This window comes from Drosophila persimilis, unplaced genomic scaffold, assembly GCF_003286085.1.
Source record: "Drosophila persimilis strain 14011-0111.01,24,50 unplaced genomic scaffold, DperRS2 tig00000124-arrow-pilon, whole genome shotgun sequence".
Lineage (NCBI taxonomy): Eukaryota > Metazoa > Arthropoda > Insecta > Diptera > Drosophilidae > Drosophila > Drosophila persimilis.
The window spans coordinates 242997-266403 of record NW_020825294.1 but is presented as its reverse complement, the minus strand read 5'-3'; the positions used below and the strand labels follow the sequence as shown (position 1 = coordinate 266403).

At 41.8% G+C, this 23407-nt stretch overlaps 1 protein-coding gene across 8 annotated transcripts in view; it reads left to right on the top strand.

Annotated features, from left to right (window-relative positions):
- The window catches only part of LOC6593852, a 63651-nt gene that overhangs the window by 28289 nt on the left and 11955 nt on the right, over nt 1-23407 (top strand). For 3 of the 8 annotated variants that reach the window (XM_026988019.1, XM_026988020.1, XM_026988021.1), the window contains exon 2: nt 3918-4208. The exons of 2 other annotated variants lie outside the window; for them this stretch is intronic. In XM_026988019.1, the coding sequence (XP_026843820.1) occupies nt 3918-4208 (291 nt within the window). Of the gene's footprint in view, nt 1-3917; nt 4209-16958; nt 17116-21964; nt 22046-23407 lie in introns of those variants that run through there. 3 more of the 8 variants (XM_002019184.2, XM_026988025.1, XM_026988024.1) reach the window with 2 other exon arrangements.

Here is a 23407-nt window from a genome sequence, read left to right as displayed (position 1 = left end):
CTGCACAGTGACCCACTAAAGTCAACAGCCATCGCCAGCGCCGCAAAGCCGCACCCCACCCGCCACCAGCCACTTGCCACAGCTGCAGTGGCTCTTCTCTCATTGCATTAAGTGCTGCATGGCGAGGGAGGTGGCATGAATGTAGAGCAGGGGATGCCTGAAGTATGGAAAGTGTTAAAGGTCACCCGACCATCAGAGAGATGATCCCCAGAAATGTGTTACGCAGCAAATGGTTCAATTTGTTTTGGGGGGTGGCAGTTCCAGCCAATTCCAGATATTTATCTATCGCATATTGTAGGAGCATCTATAGAGAAACATATGGTGCATTTAGATCTGTTTAAAGTGCCTCGAAAATAGAGTATTTTTTCATAAATTTCAAACGCAAACAAAACTGTGAAAAAACTAGAGAAAATTTATCATAAAATATGAGAAAATCCGAAAAGTAAGGAAATATGGAATCTTTCTCCAATGAAATATAAACAAATGAAACCCATTTTTGAAACATTTGCTTAGTGGCAATTTTCCATGTAATTTTTTCGAATTTTCCACAAATTTTTCTCCCATTTTCTTGTACCACTTTCTAGTCGACAAATTTTAATGCAATTTTTCCACTAGATTTTCCCAGAACATCCGACCAACCGACAGTTACTTCTATAACCATTTGTGCAATGGCTTTCCCAGCTTTTCCACAGCTTCCACATTTTCCTCGACAGCAATTGCTGGCAGTGTTGTTGTTTTTCTGTGGAATTTAGCTAAAAAGGGGGACCGGGAGAAGGGGGGTAGGGGCGGGGTGGAGAAATGTTTCTTAAGAAAAATCTCTCAAAAACAATGCAAACAATTTGCATATTACATCAACATGTTGCATGCCACACAGTCAAGATTGCAGTTTGTTGCAGTTGCTGCTGTTGCTGTTGCATATGCAATTGAGTTAAGCGCACTCCCGCGCTCCACCCGCCACTTGGAGTTAAACGAGGCATGCCACCAAACGAGGCAGATGCAGTCGAATGATGCACCGTGCTGCCGCTGCTGTGGCAAGCTGCATGCGTGAGTAAGGCAGGCATTTGTTTCCCAAACAGCAATGTGGGGGGTTGTCTGTTGCATGCACCACCTCTTGCCTCACTTAGGGCTTTGCTGCTGCTGCTGAAATCATCTTTAATATTGGTCCCATCTCTGAGGCTGGCTCTCCCGTGCCACGCCCCTCTTTCATGCCCCTTTCTGCGTACTTGCAACACATTTATTCATACTTATTCATAAGCTCCTGCTCTTGCTCTTTTTTTTGTGTATAATTTCTTTATAATTGCCATTTCCCGTTTTAATGAATTGTTTATACGTTGAAAAAAGAGTCACAGCACAAAGGGGGTGGGGGGATGGTGGGGCGGCCATGCAGGGGCCATGGGGGTCATGGCAACAGCGGAACAACAATACAAATACACACAGCACACAACACACATGACCGTTCCCCATGCACCATGCCTACGTCAGTGGGGCACAACCTAAAACTGAAACCCAAACACAGATACGGATACAGCACACGCGTAGATACAGATACATGGATACATGGCTTTTGGAGGGGCCACGAATTGCTGGCCTGCCTGCCTGCTTGACCATTTTCATTGCTTCCGTTCCTCCAGCTGTTGTACACTTTTTCTAGAGGGTCTCTCGCCTCTGAAGGGAGGTTTGCTACAAAGATACTTTAATGTATAGATACATTTATATTCGTTAAAGGCCTGCAGGCGATGTCTCTTTCTAGACCTACATTTCGATGCATTTCCGACTGAAACACAGCCCAAAACCAAGCTCACTAGATCTGTGAGATCTTTAAAAGTATCTACATATCTCTATCCATATCTTAGGGTATGTTAGAGTATCTCCTTCTTCGGCTTCCATAGCCCCCTTCTTTTTCTACTTGTTTCTGCCTGCACTTTACTCTTTTCTTTTTTGGGAGGGTTGTTGCCTCGTTGTTGCAACCGTTTCTTGTTGTTGTTGTGGCATGACAAACGGAAATTGTTTTCATTTGATTAGGGGGCGCACCACACTCGTTGCTCGTTGCTCGTTGCGTGTGTGCCACAAATGGGGAGTGAGGGGCGGTAGCCAGTGAGGGTTGTATCCATACGTTGGAGGATATGCCCCATAGAAGAGGCATCAGCAGCCCCTACCCAACCGCAAGGGCACGAACCTCTTAATGCATTTGAGCGACCGCATTGGGGATTTCCCCCTCGAACCCCATACCAGACCAAACCATAAATTGAGTTGATAAAAAGATAATGATGATGATGATGATAATGGGTATAGGGATGATTAAGGGGATTGCTGCTGCTGGGGGAGGGGGGGGGGGGATGGAAGGTGTGTTGTCCACAGCCTTGTGGCTTAATGGCTTTTTATTAGGTTTTAATGGGACAAAGGAGTGGCTGCAACTTGCACTGGCACTGCCACAGGGAGATGAGTAATGGGAGGAGAGTAATGCATTCCTACAAATCTCTAACTCTACTCCATGAGATCCTTCATTCTGCCCCCCCAAAAACACTCTCTTTCCCAGTTTTCTGCCTGCCTCATGACTCAACTTCTGCACAGGAATGGATCGATTCCTATTAATAGTGTGCCTACCTCAACACCCAGTAGCCCTCTCATAAATTTTCTTCAGAATATGAATTCATTTGGCGAATCACAAATTAGTCAACCATCCCGTGCTATCGGTGCAAATTGTTATAATTGCTACGAAAGCTTATCAAAAACACCCGGGGCCGGCGTCTGCTAGTACACTGTTTATTTCGATTTCTGGTCTGTTTAGTTCTTATCTAGGAATTTCTTTAAAACACAGCGCCGTGGTGGCGGCAATGAGGAGCCAGACCGTTCGAATGGCCAGAATCGTTGACATCATACCCTGTAATAATCGGAGGGGGGGCCAGCGAGCAGGGGTGGGGGGAAATTGAAGCACAGCCACAGGCACAAGGCAAATAAAATTAAAATGGTTAACGCGTGTGGCTTCTACACATAGTATGACATCATAGTTTTTTGAAAGGGCGAGAGTGTGGAGTGGAGGGGAGTGGCGTGGAGAGGAGGGGCTGCAAGTGCTGAGTGGGTGCTAAGTGCGTGCGGCGTTTGTATGGATTTCTAGAGCCATAGACACCCCCGTCGGAGCAGCAGAAATTATGATGGGGGAAGGGCATGAATCCATCTTCTTGGGACGGTGGAAAATCTGTTGTGGTAGGAAAACAATAAGGGAAAACTATAAAGTTCTTAAAGTGGAAATAAAAAACATTTTAAGAGTGTTTCTGATATATTTTTCAAACAAAAAAATGATCATTGAAGCTGTAGATACATATATACAAATTGTACCATAGAATTATTATAGAAAATTTCGGGAAATATACAAATTTTTGATCCGAAAGATCTATTCTTTTGATGTATTATTCGATTAAACGAAAACCCTCACGATATAAACCCTATTTATACGATTTTTAAACCTAAAAGACTCCATAGAAAATGAATATTCATTGAAGACCCTACTTTGAATACCCCCGTGATAAATATATGATGATTACTTCCACAATTATACCACATAAACCCTATATTTCTATGACTATTTCTATGATTTAAATTCTTAAAAATTAAAAACAATTAAAAAATATATACTTGTATTTTAGTTTTCGCAACAAATAAATTGGCAACAACAAAAATCTAATTGACAATAAATTCCATTTATTTCTGTTTTTTCGTACCTCCCCCCACCCCAACCCACAACGACACAAACTCCGAAAACAAAAATATACTCAAATATACTCAAATCCTGCCCCTTGTTTCTACATTTTCCCCCCCACAAAAACCACAACTACAAAAACTACAACCTGCCCCCCGAATGAAAAACAAATGAAAAACTCCCATAAACGTCGACAAAAAAAAACAAAAAAACAATTTAGAAAGAGACGGCGCCCTGGCATCAGATGTGGACGCATATGAAACGCCTATCGCACGCCTCCAAAGTCAATTCGACGAGCAGCCTGACGGCCCAGAAAACCGATGTGGGTGGATCCCCGCATCCCCGTCCGCATCTGCATCCACATCCACATCCCAATATGACGCCCACAGGGGGCGGCACGACAACAACAGCGGGCCAGGGAATGCCTGGGAAGTGCATTCTATTCCCGGACAGGACGTCCTCCCTGAAAAGCTCAATGTACACGCAACAGGTGTACTTCAGGCCCGATATGGTAGGAACACAATCCGTATCTTCTATATAGCTATAGACCTTAGATTCATACTGGCATGGTTTTGGATTTCGATTGGTTCATTGGCTCTCAAACAAATGTAGAAATGGCTGAATATTCGCTTTGATTTTTTGTTGAATTTCTTTTTGGCACCTTCCACAAATTCCCACAAATCTATTTTAAGCCTCTATTACGTTAATTAATGATCTTTTTTTTTGGCTAATGGTTTTATGGATTTTTGATGATTATTTTATTATACAATATTTTAAGCGTTTCTTTTTTGCCTGACTTTTATGCACCCCCTCCGAGGGAAAATCCTCTTCAAAGCTCAGCGTTGCATTAAATGCACAAGAAATATCGTATGAATGCAATAATCATAATCTTAATAATAATAATCATAATCTTTATAAACCAACGACATGGCAAATGCCAGGCAATTGACTTTTTTACCAAGGCAACCCCCCAACCCAACCCACGCCAGGCCAGGCCACGCACTCCCCTCGAAACTCTTGTGCAGCACAAAATCATAGAACCATAACTTGCAGCAGAGTGAAGCATGCAAAAGTTGGGGCTTTATGGCGGGGTTTAGCCATGCACTACAAGTACATGGCAGTAAATGTACAAGAGGAGTACAGTGGAGACTCAATAAAGAGAAAGAGAGAGCAGAATTGTGAAGAGTTTGGATAGCAAGCCATTTAGAGATGGGAAACAGTATAAGATTTCAAGTGAAAGACAGAATAACAATCAGAGGTAGCTTAGATAATCTCTGATCGAAAGAAAAAGACGTTCCACAACAATCTATAAAGATCGAAGGCCCTTCCTTTCGAGTCTCTACTGTTGTCGTCGTACACTTATTTGATTCAACCACCCATAGCCATGGCTCCCCCTAGCAACAACAGCAGTTTCCCCCCACTTTAAACATCAGTTTTCTATAGTTTAACCCCCACTTTAAATGTATATAACCATACAACCCACCAAAAGGGTGACCAGAGCCACAGCACAACAAATTTTTGTTTGACATTTTGCATGGCATTTGATGGATAAAAACCTTAGCACAATATTTACCAGGCGATTACTTACAGCAGATGGTAGGGCAGGGGCAGGGCAGGGGGACAGGGGCAGGCGGTAGCTAAATATTTAATGCCAGCTACGTGAGGCTGTCATAAATTTCAAGATAAATCAGCATCAGGGTCAGGAGTATCGTTTGGACAGTAGATGGAATGTAAGCCAAGAATCCAAACCATCAGTAGGTGGGGGGAAAAGCGTGAAGTGGCGGGAAGGTGTGTGCTGTTGCCGCTGCCAAAGGTCGCAATATGCAAATTGCATTTTGGGATCGGATCGTTTATGTTTCATTGTCTCACCAGCTGACATTTCGGTTGAATCTATATCAGAGAATCCAGAAACAGAGGTGGAGGCTGAGGCGGAGGTATAGCCGGCAAACAAAGGAAAAACCGGCTAAAAGTTGAACCAAAGCCGGCCGCTTGCCGCTTTTTGTTGTGGCCAGAAACCTGTACAACCTCTGTGTTTTGCTGTGTCTGTTGTGTCTTTTTTTTTCAATATCAAGACACATTCGATGCTTCATTAACATAATTGATGCGCCATTGAATGGACTATGGGCCTCTGCTCCGCTCTTCTCTGCCGCTCTACGGCATGGAGTCTTCGTCTTGGAGTCTCATTATATTGTCTTCATGGCCCGTTTGTCGGGGCAGAGGCGAGGCAGAGCGAATCGCTGGACAGGTTTTCCTCCTCCGATCCATGCGCAACGATCTTGAACCGGTTTACAGTTTTTCAGTCTGTTACAAGCACACCCCACCCCACCCCACCCCACCACAACACAACTCCATCTCCAACTCCGAAGCGACTCCGAAGCGACTCCAAAGCGACTCCAAAGTGAATCCAAAGCGAAGCTCTCCAATACTGTCTGTGGCGATCTACTCTGTAATTTTCAATTTCATTTCATGATAGAAAAGGACAGCCTCTCCTCTCCTCGCATCTCTTCTAACACTGATTGATCCACTGAATGCCTCTGCCTAATGGGCTGTCCAAAAAGCTAAAGCTAAAACTTGGAAAATACAGGAAAAGTGTGCGGAAAATACTCAAGACTTTATCGAGTGGTCTAAGAGAGCTGTTTGTTGCTGTGTTTATCTAAGTGGGAAATTATTGTACGAGTATGATTGATAATGTGGGGCCTGGCAAATGAGAAATAAACGATACAAGTGGGTCATTGGTATAGGAAGTAATATATGGGACTTATTCACAAGTGATGACATCTGAATACATATAAAAGCTGTTATTAGTAGACGTTTTAGTAGATTTCTTAGTAAATACTGGTTAATACTGACTTTTGGTAGGGTATATAATATTTTTGAGCTTCTGTCAATAATTAAAAAATATTATTATATCTAACAATTCAGGTAAATACTGGTTTTCGAAATATGTATTTGATTCCATTCATAGTTTTATGTGCCAAATTCTATAGAATGAAGATATAGACAAACACTCGTTTTCGAAATATTTTTTCATTCAGAGTTTTGGCATAAAATCGGTTTAAAAGTTGGATTACATTTTTCAGAATTAAATACTGAGAAATACAGGTTTTTATTGATCATTCATTCATCAACGATTCATTCAATTATTGCACTTCTAAAATAAATACCTCCTATAATGATCTTTAAAAAACTGGAAATCATTCGAGAATCCCTAAAATTATGGATTTCGTGAAAGATCTTTCAAGATCCCAGCTTCATTGTCGTAAGAATCTCAAGAACAAAGGTCCAAATGCCTTTGAATAAACCCTTTATGGATGTTAGATTTCTTTCAGCTAAGAACCAACCTAAAAGAAAACCTGAATAAAGAATTAAGAATTCTTCTTACGGCGCTCTTGTCCGCCATGGCAGACAGCACGCATGTGCTGTAAATTGCTTATGTAATTATACAACAATTTGGCCCCAAAGGCAGCCCTAGACCCCCTCCAGCCCCTGCATCAAATATGCGAAAAAGAATATGGAAACTCCATGTGGAGACTGGACTATTAATTATGGCATCGGCTGGGGCTGGGGCTGGGGCTGGGGCTGTGTCTGCTGGCTGGCTGCTGGCATCAGCTGCTAAAAGTTAATGAAATTTTTGCGGTTCGAGGCATTTGGCTTACATAAAGCGATGGCTAAAGCGATATCAATCAAAAGTCCCTTCTTTTTATGTTATTACATGATTCGATTTATAGAGCACGAGGGGGAGGCCCAGAGGAAAAGAGGGAGAAAAGAAAAGGCCCCTAAAGGCAAACAGGTTTCAGGCGCTTCAGAGCCAAAGACTCCGCAGGCCCCAGGAAGATAAATGGCAGACAAAGGAGTGGAGTAGGAAAGGAGTGGGAAAGAGGGAATAATATCCCCATAATGCAGTCACCGCATCAGCACAAAAAAAGTCTATATAAAAGGCAATATATAATGGGAGTAGAGACAGGACTGAGGACTGAGGACTGGAAAAAAGTGCAGTAAAATATCGTAGGAAAATCACAATTCAATGCCATTTTTCTTTACTTCATATTTGATATTCCTTCTGGCGAGGATTTCGTTTTACTCTTTGGATATATCTCTGGTATAAATCAGCACTAAAAATCGATCCCAAAAACAGCGGAAGTACTTTTTGTTGAGGCTTGAAGAATTGGCAACAAAAGGCTCTGAAATCTGGAATCTGGAATCCTGGACAGCAGCCAGCAGCTGTCATTTGGGATCGCAGGGAGAACAATGCATTGGCCATGGCTATTGATATTGGTTATTGGATATTTGTTACTGGGTTTTCTCTTTCCACTTGTGCCGCTGCCTGACATTTGCCCGACTTCCTCGCTGTTTGAGCCTCTCGGCCTCTGCCTCGGCCATTCCCTTGATGCAATTGTCCGAGTGGAAACCATGTGTGCCCCCTACAGTGCTCCTCGCTTTGTTGCATTTCGGCAATCATGCATCGTGGGGAAATGTTTTCCTTTTATTTTCTGCGACATCTGACAGTTGAATTGGTCGCAGCCGAGGCCCATAGCTGGCGATATTAATTCTGTTTACCTTTTGATGACTCTTCAGGTGGAGCGAGCGGCATTGCATTGTGTGTGCACTGTGGCATGCCACATGTTACTGAGCCTTGTAAATATTTAATTGAAATCGATTTGGTTAGCATAGGAGGAAAAAGGCAGATCCATTGTTCGGGTCTTCCGATGAACTTCTAACAGAGTTTCGAGACCTTTTTTCAGAATTAACTTTAGAGTTCTCTCCACCGCGGCTTCAAAGTACTGCCGCCTTAGGTGGCGCCCCCACCGCCCCCTCGTACTCCCCTCCATTGAGTTTTTCCACCCACATTCACTTATTGGTCTTCTCTTCACTTCTCTTCTCTAATTAGCGGCGTGACCTTAATCACTTAAGAGTTTACATAAAGCCTAGAGGCCCAGGCCCAGGCCCAGGCCCCCCCGTTGCTCCACTTGCAACTCCCCCTGCCGCCCAGAATAGAACAGGTCTCGGTGACATAATCTACTGTATCTTTCAGATAAGATAAAACTCCAAAGATAATGCAATTCCAAATGCCAGATGCCAGCCACGAAAATAAAACCAAAATCTTATACAAATTTTTGTGTCCGAGTTTTGTATTTTTTGGCCACGCGCTGAAACACACCACAAAAAATAGTTTAACCTTTTTTGGCAGGCGACCCACCATATAAGGAAAAATTACTTCAAGTTTCGTTTTACTTTATTTATTATTGAATTTTCTGTTTGGTTGTGGGCCGATTTTTAGAGGCGACATTTAAGTTGTTCGCCTGTCAATCGGAATTACGCGTAGAGTTATTTATGGGGCGATGACTGGGAAGGAAGACCTTCGGCTAGCGAATGACTGAAGGTAGATTGTGGATGGGTGTATGTTCTTCTTGTTAGCACACCACAACTTCCGCCTTTCAAGCGGGAGAGAGGCCTTCCTTCTCTAGTAATTATGAAAGTTGTGGTCCCGCGAAGAAGGCCCCCAATTAACAGACGCCACTCTCTCATCGAGGGCCCTCAGACAATGCACTGGCTTTGTTTTCCATCAATCCCAGGGTCACAATGCGCTGTGGCATGCCATCGGAAGATGCAGCCATGGGAGAGAGAGAGAGAGAGAGAGAGAGAGAGAGGTCTCTCGAAGATCGAAGAAGTCTCCCATCCTCACAGACCAAATCGTTTGGTTTCGATGCTAATTACCTCTCACTTATCCCCAGACACTCAAGTGCAATGATCTGAAGAGTGATCTATGGGGAGGGGACTATAGGAAGTAGACATATCTCATCGTCCGATGGGTAATTAAGGCCCCCCCCCCACCACCCCTTCCTCTCTGATTCTCTGGGAAGAGTTCTTTCACCCCTCTATAAAAAATATGGTATTAATAATTTCGCACTCAATTAAATGTCCCACACTTTCACATCCCATAGACATCGTATATAAATTCTGGTTCCGCTTGGTGATCTGCTATGTATATTTTCCCATTAAATTCTTCAATAAATTACTCACATTCTTCTCCCGTTCTTTTTACCATCTCTTTGTAGGTAAGTTATCTTTCTCTCTGGCTCCCGTGACGTCAGTAAGTAGCCCACCATTCGATTACCCTCTTCGATTACCGCGTGAGTAATCGCTGAGGTAAGAAGCACTTCAGCTGCAATCAGTCGCAAGTCGCATGAAGGGGGGGCGGGGGCGGGAAGGGAATGCACCTCGCGTGCATCTTTTTACTGGGTTTATTTTTTGATTAATTAATGGGCGGGGCCCGGCGATAAGTACGATCCAGGAAGTACATTTTGTGGCAAAGAAAAGACTCCAAAAAGAGGTGCTTCACAGTAACGATAGGCCGAAGGGTATCCCATGGGAAATGAGGAAATTGTTGAGGCAAATGGAGTGCTTTTATGGAGTTATCTTATAAGGAACTAGATCGAAAGAGCAATCTTTAGAATGCGGAAATTTGTCAACCATATTTCTGCTCCTTTCCGTAACAGAAAACGAGTTTCCCCGAGATAATCTCTGGGGGTAATTCGATCATTTGTCAGCGGCCCCAAAGTTGGAGATCAGCCAACCAGCAACCATAATTCATTTCCTTATGGACGGTAGAGGAGACAACTCTCTGATTCTCTTGTATTCTCTCTGGTAGTCTCTCGTATCTTCTGGCATTTCAATTAACCATCCATCCATCCATCCATCCATCCATCCACCGAACGAACGAACGATCCACTAAGCCAATTTCAAAGTTGATTTCATTTCGATTCGGACACACTTTCATTGAGTGAGTGACTTTCACATGAGACTGTCTCTCTCTCTCTCTTCCTCTCTCTCTCTGTATCTCTCAGTCTGTCTCTCTTTGTGTATCTTGTGTTTTGATTAAAGAAGAAGATTCGGTGGCTCTTTTTGCAAATTACTTTCATTTTCTCTGTGTAAGCCAAGAGAAACTGTGGCTAACAACTTCGTTGACAAACTGCCAGGGAAACAGCACAAGTTGCGGACAGCTCAGGATAGGATTTAACAGACCTGTCAGCCACTCTTCAGCCTCTCTTCTGGTCTCTGCCCCAAAGTGTGTCATGCAAATTTTTCCTTGTGCTGTTCACTTTGTCTGTAATTTGATATTGTCATTAGTTTGCTTGGATGTACACTGTACAGTGGGCGCACTCGACTGTGGACAAGGAAGTACATACATATCTTGGTATCTTTTTGCACCCTTACGAAGCGCTGCACTTGACAGCAGCGATTATGTTACTCGTCTTCGTAGTAGCTGTAGTCGTACTTGTGTAGTGGGCGTTGGGTGGCTCTGCCCTGCATTATGCATGCCATGACGCTCATTAGTGGGTCGCTTGTTAGACGACTAAAGAGATTGCCCACAGGGAGAACATGGGAGGACGAGCCCAAAAGAACAATGCCTCTAAATTACCCTCAAGGCAACCGCCGAGTGGTTGGTGGTGGCTCTCTTTGCCCTTAAATTAGCCACGAAAAATCTCCAAGTTGAACTTTCAGAATTCGAAATTCCATTAGAATGACAAAACTTTTAAATGGCACGAGTTTTGAGGGATTGCAGCACACAGAGCGCCGCAGAGCCAGCACTTAACTCAAAAGTCAAATGTCAGATGATTTTGCTAAAAAAAAATCCATAGAAATTAGCTCTTTAAATGAAGAATGACACTCTACCGCGAGTAGATCCAAAAATAAATGACAATTGAGCGGAAAGTGGGGGGAAAAGTGTTGACAGTCGCTGGATGTTGCGTTGAAATATTAAAGTGGGGAAAAAAAGATACTTATATTTCCAGAGGGAAAACCTATTAGGCAAGAAAGCAGTGATGATTGGTTTAATGATCATAGAAGGCTTGTTTTGTTGCAAGTTATTGGTGGAATGTGTTTTCAACACTTTGTTCCATTTGAGTATTAATTAAATGTGCGGGAATGTTGTAATAAATTCCCCATAGTGACACTTTTTCTAGCTCTCGTTTATAGAAACGTGTTTCATTGTTAACAAAAACTAGTTCCTTTAGCAACATTTCCGGTCTATTAGCTGACAATAACCCAAAAGGAAACACTGGGAAATCTGTACGTTTAATTGAAAGTAGTTCCTGTATGAAGCTAAGGAGTTTACTAGAGGCTTAAGACTGAAAAAATAAAGGAAATAGATGGAGATTTATTTTTCGCAAAAACTCCACTAAAAAAGGCCAAACCACAACCGAGGTGAGCTGCTGCACGACGCGCCAGCAAATATCTCCATGGCACACCCCTTCCTTGACAACCAATGCATATTGCAACTCATTTAAAATCATTTACTGGCTCTTTGGACATCTCTCTACCTCTGCGAGTCTCCAAAAATATATAAATCATAATATATTTCAATCAAAATTGCATAACTCTTCGGCTGTAACCGCTAACCGTTAAAGCAGACAATAAAAAACAATGGAAATGTTTTATAAAATATGCATTTCACGATGTCGATGTTGGGGGAAGTCTATCGTATCCCTCTATCTATCGGTGAAGCGCTGTCCACTTTACGATTGGCCACATTAATGAAATTTATTCACTCGCAAAGACCACAAATGAATGGACGGAAACTGAAGAGCTGGAGAGATGGAGAACGGGAGAATGGGAGAATGGTATTCCATAAATACCAAACCGCAGGCATTTTTCAATGTTTAACGCTTTGCAATGTCACTCGGACAGCATCAGTGGCGGTGCCGCCACAACACACAGTAATTTGCATCCATCAGATACAGTTTTATTTCTGCTTATTAAAAAAAAAAAATCAACAAAGCAACAAAAAATATCATTAAAAATGCCTGCAATTTGCATACAAATCACGTATCTGCAACAGTTTTTTTTGGCAAGAAAAAAAAACAGAATTCGTAATAAGCAGAAATATTTCTTGAATGAACTTGCGTCAGCGTGAACTTCACCAGATACGTAGATACATTTGTAGCTATATTATATATATTTATATGGCCAGATCAGTCCGGTGGGTGATTCACTTTTGTCTCTCTCTGCCGCTCTCGATTTCTGTGAATGAGTAACGCGTTATGGAAATTGATGGCAAATAAAAACAGATACAAAAACCCGAGAGATACTTTCGCTCGAGAGACGAGAGATCTAATTGCCGGTTCAATTAGTCAGCGACACAGAGTAGCCACGCGTGTGGGATGGCTAATTGTTACAGATACATTTCTGTCTCGGTTAGATAAGGCGAATGCCAGACCACATGTATCTGCAAGATATTTGCTCTCCGCGGAATGCAAGCATTTGTTATTTGAACAATTAAATTCATTAAAATTCACGCTTATGGCACATTTTAATTAAACGAAAGACAAAAACCAAACCAAAGAGAGATTTTAAGCTAGAAAACGCATCTTAAAGATACACCAAGAAACCAGAGTTCAAAGACACTCGAGTGGGGGAAGGGGGGTGTAGGCCCACCTCCTCCCAATGCTTCCTGTTTTTAAACTACTTGAAAGATACAAAAACTGTGATAAAGATACAAATTGCTGCCCCATTTTGGCATTGTTTTAGCTGGCAATTGTTATGATTACATCCCCCCACCCCTACACCTCCCTACCCGCCAGATTTCATTCATAATTCTCTGACACATTTCCAAACAGATAGCATGGCCGCCGACAGAAAACTTTCCCAAATGGTTTCAAGGGGTTTTGTGTTTCATAATTTGGCCAAAATGTCTTTGAACCCCATTTGGGCAACGTGTTAATGAGTGCTCGCATTCAAGCTTCGAGCTGCTCTTTTTTTTTTCGACGAAAAAAAAAAGCATTACAAAATCCGAATCCGACTTCAATTTCAAGCCCCGAAAACTTTTGGCTTTTCTCTGCCGCTTTCGCAAGTGAAACGAAAAGAAAACCCGACTCCGCTCCACTCCACTCTCTTCTCTGTTTAGTTTTATATATATATTTTTTTAAGGGGGCAGCGGGCTTAATTATATTTTTTATTTATTTAGTTTCGTCTGGTGTCTGGTGGTCTGTTGGTCTGTTGGCCTGTTGGGGGTTTTCTGTGTTAATTAGATGGCGCTGTACATTTCTCTGAAAGAGAGGGTCAAGGAGGAAGCAAAGCTCAAAGGTAATTAGAAAATTTAGACGAGAGATTTGGCTTAGATCCCTCTACAAAACACTTTCCGCCTATATCTTTACCGTAGAATTTTCCAATTGAAAGAATCTCAAATGGAAAACTCTTCTCAAGTGTCAAACAGCATTTTCCGTGTGCGTGCGTGTGTGTCTGTGAACCAATTTCTTTTCACTCCTTGACATTGACACAGACACAACTTTTACCAAGACCGCAATTACAATCAATCACACATGGCGTCTGTCCATCTTTTGGCCAAAACCCAAAGCCAAAGCCAAGGCATTCTCTGGCCAATGGCCAAAACTGTAACCAAAGACGTGTGTGCGTGTTTTGTTTGAAAATTACAATAATAATAGAGGAGAAAACCCCCCTCCCTCCCTCCCGTCCCCCGCCATTCTAGGAAAAGTTGTGGCCTCCTTAGTGCAAAAATTTCATTTATCATAAACTTCTTCCTGCCTTTTGTGCAGCCTCCTTTTGTGTGATAAAAATGACAAAAGACTGTGGCCCTGCCACTGCCCCCTGCCCCCTGCCCCACGGTTAATGATGATGACAACCAGTGGAGAGGAGAGGAACGAAGCGGAGTATCCTCTTTTGGGGGCGAGGTGGCACTTGTTTTCCTAGTTTTTCCTTTAGATTTCACTCTCGAAAAAGATTGAGGACAAAAGTGGTTAAAGCGGTTTCCCGCAGCAAATGTCACTTTTCCACGTTTCGAGCAGCTTTTCATTTTCATTTTCATTTGGCGGAAAGTGCAACAAGTTTTGCAAAAAAAAAACAAAAAACAAAATATCTATCTATTAATTATGAATTTGTGGCTAAATTAAGAGCAGGTTATGAGTCGGGAAGTGCTTGTCAAGCGAAGGAAAGTTATACACCTAAAAGATACAAGATACATCTGTAAGATACACCCAACAGAAGAACCTGCTTACAGCACTCGTACATCAAACCACTTGACTTCCACACGCAGACACAAACCATTCATCATTCAACATTCAGCATTCATTCGGCGTGTGAGTGCGAGTGTGAGTGTTGGGGCTGGCCATCCATTCGGTGGTGGCTTCTTCGTTTCCTTCTGTTAGACGCGAGTACATGACCCACTTGAAATATGCATGAAAATCAATGGAGCTTACAAAATATTTACCGCCCATTAGCACATCGTAAAGCGAGGGAGAAGGAAGGGAGACTTGCTCGTAGATATTTCTCACGTCTCTCTCTCTTCGGTGGAGGGTCCTTCTATGCTAATCAGACGAATGTCGTTGGAAATATGAGACTTTCTTTAAGTAAAAGACCGGAACGAAGAACACATGTAAGACTTCTGTTGCGACAGGGGAACATCTACACATCTTCTGAAGTGCACAATGGCATGTCTTTGAGCGCCTGCAGAGCGGCTCTTTGGGTCAGAGGCCACCCACCCTGCACCCCCTCTAAAAATCAATAGCCACCCACAAACGAGCGCAACTTTTCTGCAATTTAATTATTTATAAACAGAGCAAAGAGAGGGCTCTGTGGAAATCACTTCGCCTACCTGCAGGCCACAATCGAGGTGGAAATTTTCCTAAGAACTGCAGCAGGTGCCAGCAGGCGACAGGGCGTTCATTAAGGAACGCCAGGCCATATCCCGCCGGCGCTCACTCACTCACTCAGAAGGGACATCGGAAGGGACAGGATGGGATGGGTCTTTCTTTTGAATCTCTTCTTTTTTTGGGCATGCATTAACCCTAATGAACTCTGGCTACTGGTTATAGGTCTGGTGCGGAGTTCGTTCTACCTGAAACCTGGCTGCTATTATAAATAATTGCACAAGAAAAATGGTTCAAAGTAGTGCAAAAGTTTCCCCCACAGACGCACACATTTCCCTCTCTTTTGAATGACAATGGGCCCTCCACCTGGCATAGTTCTCACGGCCCGAGAGGGGCAGGTCTTGGGTCTTGTGGGCAGGCCAGCAAAGTGAACAGAGTTGCGTTTGTCTATTGTTTATGGCCAAAAAGATACGAGATCTTAGATGTGGGAGGGTGAAAATGTGCGAACGAGAGGCAGACACCCATGGAGACTCAGTGATCAATAATCTTGAGACGATTATCGGGTATAGAAATCCCAAAGGGAAGTTATAGAGCCTTCCTTTTAAGCCTTTAAGCCACATACGAGTATGTACTTCCCCTCTTCCTTATCAGCCTCAGCCAACGAAACCGAGCCATCATTCAAGTGTCAAAATATCCCCCATTTAGCCCTCCGCCTCACCTTTCGGCTAATCATAACAAGCCATAAAAGCCAGTGCCGAAAAAAAGTGTGAAAACCGTACGCAAAAATGATTGACAGCAATTTTAATTGAAGCATTGACCAACGGAGAAGATGGAGGAGGGCACTGGATGGCAGGGAAGCTCTCGTCATCTGCCAGTTAGTTAACGCAGCGTTCAATCAAATGAAAGTCTAGACAAAAGTGAGAAAACAGCAAAAACTTGGCTAAGAGGAGGCCTTTTGCCGATGATGAATGACCGCATCCGAACGAACTTTGGCCCTAGACGGCTGATGATGGTCCAAACAGCAGATTGACAACCCGAAAGATACTCGTAAGCTTGTGCGGAGTTTTTGGGGGGAAAGAGTCAAGTGTTCAGGCTGGGTTCAGGCTTCAGGTTTGCCGTTTTTTTTTTAGCCGGGCCAAGCCTCTTGATGTTAACAAAAATCTTGTTAATATTCACTGGCTAATGTACTTCACACCTTTGTTTGTGCCTCCACCGACGCGTATTCGTGAATCCGTGAATCAGTGTGCGCTAAAAGTAGCTGAAAGATACAGATACTCGCGTATTCGGTCGCGTACACTGCGCCATTCACTTCCTCGTCGTCGTCGTCGTCGTCGGTCGTCGCGAGCTGTATTTAAATTGCTCATCAGCCGAACAACAGGGTGGAAAATAAATAAAACAATATTCTAATTTACATAAACAATTAAAAGCAGCCAAGCGAGCCGCAAATAAACCCCCAATACCAAGGGGAAAACAGCGAATTTCACACAACAGATTATTGCACTTGAAAACCCCATGAAAATTGGACGAAAAACTATGCCCTATACACTGTATTTTGTTAATTGTTTAATGTTTAGTGTGACAATTAAGAAATTATTACTCATGCCACGGTCTGAGGCGGTGCGTACGGACGGACAGACTCCGGTGAATGCCTGACCTTATAGAAACCGCGAGTGTCATTCGCGCTCTGTCTGTCTGGTTGTCACTCGTTCGCCCACACTTTGAGATACAAAATTGAGCACGAGAAAGAATGCTGGGAGTGATAGATCGACTAGAAGATACCTTCTATCCAAAGGAGATTATTAAAAGGAAAAGAAAGTAAGGAAAAAGTATAGTATTCTATATATTATAGTAATAATCATCCAATGAAGATGAATTTTGGCATTTAGGTAGAATACCTTAGTAAAATGGCTATATGTGCAAAACTTATTTTCAATTTTTCTTAAAAAGTAATAGATGCTTGTTGGGTTTGACTATGCAGTTCTTATCTCTTATTGTTGTGCTCAGTTATGACAAATTTTCGTCTTCTTTGAACTCCATTTGTGGTTCCATTAGCTTAGATAAGAGATCAAGCTCGCGCTCTACGTAGAAAATAGATATATGTGCAATCATGTCTATTCATGTTTTGAGAGTCGCAGTGTTAGCATCTTTTCAGTAAAAGTGACAAGCTGATTGATTCTGTACGTAAGCACTCATTATTGCTTCAAAGCAATACAAATTTAAAAAAAAAAATTTCATTTTAGTTAAAAATGCCACATGGTAAATCATTTTCTGAGGAAGAACAGGGAAGGATCAAGAGAATGAAATTAGCCGGCATAAAAACTGGTCGAATAGCTTCGCTAATGTATCGACATCAAAATACTATTTCAAAAATGTTCATAGATCCAGACGGTTACCGCATAAATCGTCGACTTGGCCCAGTATCAACCATAATAGAATTGACAAAACGGCACTTGGGGCAGTTTGCAACTGAAGACCTAATGAGCTGCAACAAAATCAAGGCAGAACTCGGGTTAACAATCCCCAGGCAACGTGTGAGCCAAATTTTGAACGAAAATTTTAACCTGACATATCAAAAGAAAGTGGGCAAACTCCTCTAAACTAAACGTCATAATGATGCGCGCATGTCATTTTTGAAAAACAAAAGTTCTGGGACCCCGAATTAGAAAATTTCATTTTTAGTGATGAAAAAAAAATGAGTTTACACGGTTCAGATGTCCATCATAAATATTGGAGAGACCCGCTTCATCCACGGGCAACTTGCTACAAGCCAAACCATGGTGATGGATCGCTAATGATATGGGCTGCCTTTAGTGCTAAAGGGAGGTCTCCAATATGTTTAATATCCGGCCGGATGAATGCTCAAGCATAGATAGAATTGATAGATAGTGAACCTTTTTCATTTGCTGAGCATTTCCATGGTGATCAATAGACATTTCAGCAGGATAATGCGCCAATTCATGTTTCCCGGGCCTCAATGGACTATTTTGAGACCCACAATAAACCGTTGATTAAGTGGGCTTCAATGAGTCCGGACTTAAATCCAATTGAGGATCTGTGGGGAATCCTTGCAGCAAAAGTCTATGCCTGTACAAGGCAGAACGATACATTGAAGCAATTAAAACAAGCGATAGTTGCAAAATGAAACAGGATAGAAATAACAACAATAAAAAACTTTCCGAACTCAATGCACAGTGGGCTGCAAAAGCTTCAGGAGCATAAGTTTAACTCCATTAATTATTAAAAGAGTACATATTCCCATAAACTTGTTCCTTGGAAATTTTTTTCATACAAAATATTTTTTGCTGTTATACCCATTTTCTATGTGAAAAATTTACAATTATTTTTTTTTGTTATTAATAAAATTGATATTGAATTTCTTTATGCCTTTTTGTTTTGTACTTATTAACAGCTACCCAAATAAAAATATAAAATAAATCAAGAAAACACGTGTTGAAAAAAAACGTCATTCAAAGCAATGCACATATAGCCATTTTACTAAGGTATAACTATATCTTTAACCAACTAAAAGCTCAATGCTATAGCTTTTATAGTCTTTGAGCTACAGGGTTATATACAGAGAGATATATGGATAGACGAACCATCCATTCGATTGCTAAAGCTGTATAGGAGTCCACTCATTCTCTGAGCCCGTAAATGCTACCCCTTCCCTACTATATAGTTTCCCTTGTAACAATATACCTTTTATTCTCTACAAATACAGGGTATCTAACAGCTCTACAGACAACTATGTCGGTTGGCACACACTTGACTTGAACCCCACTCGATTTTTTGTTTTTACTATAGAACTTGTTTTGGCTCACTCTCTGGCTCTCTCACACCTCTGTTCCGATTGGATTGGTCAAGAGAGATATTTGTATATCTGAAAGATTTATAACATAATCATAAAATGCATTTAGTGGCCTTGCAGGTGTTTCGTTTTCAAGAAATATAATACATTTACATATATTTTGTATACGATTTTCAATTTAACAGAAGCTTTTCTTACAATTAGATGCTTAAGCTGCTTGGCACGACTTATACCCTACTTATAGGGCAATAATCCCGTTGTCTTATGATCTATAAACATGTTTTCTTAAGCTCTCAATTCTAATTCGTTTTTTCGAAGTGTTTTCTGGCTTGTTATAGCTCTAGATAAATTTTGAGGAATTTTCCAAGTAATTAATCAAAAATTTCTTCTCTTTTTGTGTATTTTCAGGTGAGTTTCAACCGAAGAATCTAACGCTTTTGTGTGTAATGCCAGGCAAGATCAAACCAATATTTTAGCCACTTGATTCTTTTGCTAATAGCCTGCCATAACTTGTATCTAGATACAGCCACCCTTCCACAGTCAAGAGGGAGAGTACATCAAATCTTTTCCCATAACAATGTAGCAGCAGGAAAGAAAAGTCGCAGAAAATTCGCTGTCTTGCAGTTTTTCCTGCTGTCAGATGCGAATACAGAAATGCCAAAAAAGAATACAGAAATACAGAGAAAATACCAGAGACGACAGGGAACAGCGGCTGTCGCTCGCATGTGTTGCACTCTCGCTACGTGTTCATGTTGAATGTCATAATCAGGCAGCAGCGGCAGCGGCAACTGCCACACACACACACACACATTCCGAATGTTGTGCGCGTATCTAGATACAAAGTTGGACTGCAAACAGCATGTGAGAATGGTGTTGTTTTTAGGGGCGGTCTCATGCTAGGCGTGACCTTACATAGTTGCGGCTAATAGATACGACTACGAGTATTCCAAAGATACACATTCACAGAGGAGAGTGAGAGAGGGGGGGGGGGGGGGGGGACGGGGCTGCCACATCAATTGCAACACCTTACATCTCTCGAGGAGAGCAAGAACCACATGATTTTTTTATCGAGGAGACCCCATGACGCCATCATCAACGTCACAGGGGAAGGAAGCTGGCGGAAGGAAGGAGAGTCGAGAGTCAAGAGTGCTATGCAAAAATATGCATAGAATTTTTAAAATAAAATCAAGAGAGGGAATTTTTAAGTACAAGGGAAGATAGAAGATGGAATACTCTATGTGGAGGAAGCGTGAGAATTGGAAACATCCTTTAACCTGTAGAAAAGGATTCCTTAGACTGATGAAAAGTATTTTATAACAGAGTCAATCATCTGTAGCACCTTTTTTGGCGATCTTTGAATGAAATATTATTGGCAGAACTAATGTTCATTCTTGGAAGAACTAATGTTCATTCTTTAAGTGGAAGTAGGACTTGGATTTGTGTGGAATTTTACAGAATATCTTAAACTTATTCATCCTTATTCATATTTAATGGAAATTTCCATAGTAATCAACGATTAAAGTAGTATCTTTCATGCTCTAATACGAATACATTCCCTCCCATCGCGCAACTGTTTCTTTCCTGCTCTCAAAGTCCTAATACCCTCTGTCATACCCTATCAAAAAACTGAGGCAAAAGCCAGCGGCGGAACATTTAGGCCCTGACAGCCAATGGACCAACACTTCCTGCCTGTCGGCCCAAGTTCAAGGGCTGCTGATTCTGCTTCCCTTTCTGCTGCTGTGGTTCCTGTTCTCGTTTCCCTTTTCGTTGCACACATGGTGCACAGAAATGCTGAAAACTCTTTTGTTTTTTCGTTGTTTTTGGCAGACCCATTGGCGCGTCCAGGGCCACCTCTAACGCGTAACGTCATACTGATGATGATGATGAAGATGAATATTTCCGAGAAGCCACGAGAGAAACATCACAAATTCTTGTTCTCTGGCGCTGCAGGAACTCCTGCCTCTCTGTTTGAGATTTTCGATTTGCTTCAAATTTTATTCAGAGGCAGGGAGACAGAGAGGGGGGCTCCCCATTGCGAATCGTTTTCACAAAGTGCATTTGAAAGGAGAACGAACGCAGCTTGACAGACAGAGAAAAACAAATAATAGATACGACGAGAAGGTCATTGGGTTAGGGAATTGCCTGGGAAAAAGTGTGATTTATAGATGCCAAAGAAAAACTATCCCGAAACTATATAGAATTCACTCGAATTTCGTTACTAAATTCCTGAATAAATTCCCATGAAACTTGGCCACAAATTGATGTTCTTTGATGTTGGCCCTCATTCTTTATTCATTTACCACACGCCCATCCATTGGCACACATCGAATGCCGGCCAGAAGCAGAAGCAGAAGCCGAGATTTCAGCAGCTCTTTGGTGCGTCTTGAAGGTCGCCTTATTAACACATAAACCATAAAAGCCAAAAACCGTAGGCACATGTTTGGCCAACAGCAAAACGGCAACGGCAGAGGCAGAGGCAACGGCAGAAAATCTGCTTAGAATGGCCCACATGTGTGTCACGTCACGCGGCAGACGATAGGCGACAATATGTGCCTGTGCCACAGCCACACAGATACTTTTTGCATGTGCTCATGCCACACAGACACAGATGCAGATACAGATACCCAGATACGAAAACACTCGAACAGAGACTTGGGCTTGTTTTTGCCATATGTGAATGTTGGAAGAAAAAACAACAAAAAAAAAACACAAAACAGAAATGTTTGGGCGGCGGTTTTACTCTGTCATGAAAATCTTTGGCTCAACGGCACAGAACTTTTTTCGAAATAGTCGTCAATGGCTGTTGAAGCGGCTCGGTGTGCGGTTCGATCGTCGAAGATACAGATATTTATCCGTTTTTTGTGCGTGAAAAAAGATACAATATTAAAACAGTTTTAAACTCCGGCAAACATGATTTTCTCTACGGATTGGCATTGGGTAAGGCAAATATTAGCGCACCTTTCCAACTCCTTTTTTAGTTGACTTTCCAAAGGCAAACATTTGGACGGGTTTTCCTCTGTGTGTGTTTTTTGCCAATTGTTTCAACATGTCTTGTTGGCAAATTGAATTTTCATTTTCATTTTGCGGATTATATTTGACTTTTGCTCAAACAAAAGTCTGTTTCTGTTTCTCTCTTTTGATGCTCCTCCTCCTCCTCCTCCTCTTCGTCCCGGCAAAAGTCATAAATACTTGCTGTGCTCTCAACTGGCAACAAAAAGAGGGTATAAAATATATATATTTATTAAATAAAAACCAGGCTCTACCTTTTCACATTTTTGCCCCAACTCCCAGTCCCCCAACTTTTCTTAGTTTCCCCCCTTTCCCCCCTTTCTCCCCTATGTTTTTCCCTTTACTTTTCCAGCTGTTGCACAGAGATTTTCACTTTGTGTGTTCTTTTCACTGAACTCCGCCGTGCAGTAGTTTCATTCCATAATTAAATTAAAAAAGTTATAAAAGTCATTGACTTTAGTGGCTGCTGCCTTTTCGAGATACTTTTTTATTCAAAGATACTTTTTGCGCCATTCAATTGTTTCGAAAGAGCCACCTTTTTGGTTATTAATTATTTCGAGCCGATGATTAATAAAGTTTTTGTGGATAGAGGGGATTGTATCTTAATGAAATATCTTTTAGATTTTCACTTTTTTTAGTATCAAGTTTCTTATTATCTGCTTATATTGTTAGGTATTTTCTGACTCTTCCCAAAACGTATGCTTTCAGTATATACCGCGATAAAAAAAATACGCACAAAATGTAAGCATAATTTAGTACACAAAAAGCATAAAATTATAATTTTTCAATTATAATTTTCATCACGTTCCGGCCAAGCAAATGACATGCCCAAAAACGCTGCCTATGGGGATCGAGGGCCGTATCTTTGGGGCCAAACGGAAATAAAGCATATAATTGTTGATAAATGTAGGAGTACTGTTTGTACTCCTAAAAGAACCCCAGATAGACATGATTTTTGGTTGAATTTACATCTTTTTTTTGATGATATGAGCAATGTATGAGATTTTGCATTGGCATTGGCTGATTACTCGAAGGGAAACCGCCATAAATCACTCAACTTTGATGACTATTAATAGAGGCAGGCCCCCAATAAAACGGATGATGAGAGGTTGGGCTTCTCCGGCGAGATTGGAGATTGGGGAATGGGTGTTGGCGGAAATCAGAGACCAAAAGTGTCTGCAGCACATGAACTGTGTTCTCTGTGTGGGCATCATCGAGGCACCAAAAAACCAGCCAGAAGAAAAAACTGGGTGTGAATCCATCAAGAGATGTTATTGTACGAGTATCTGG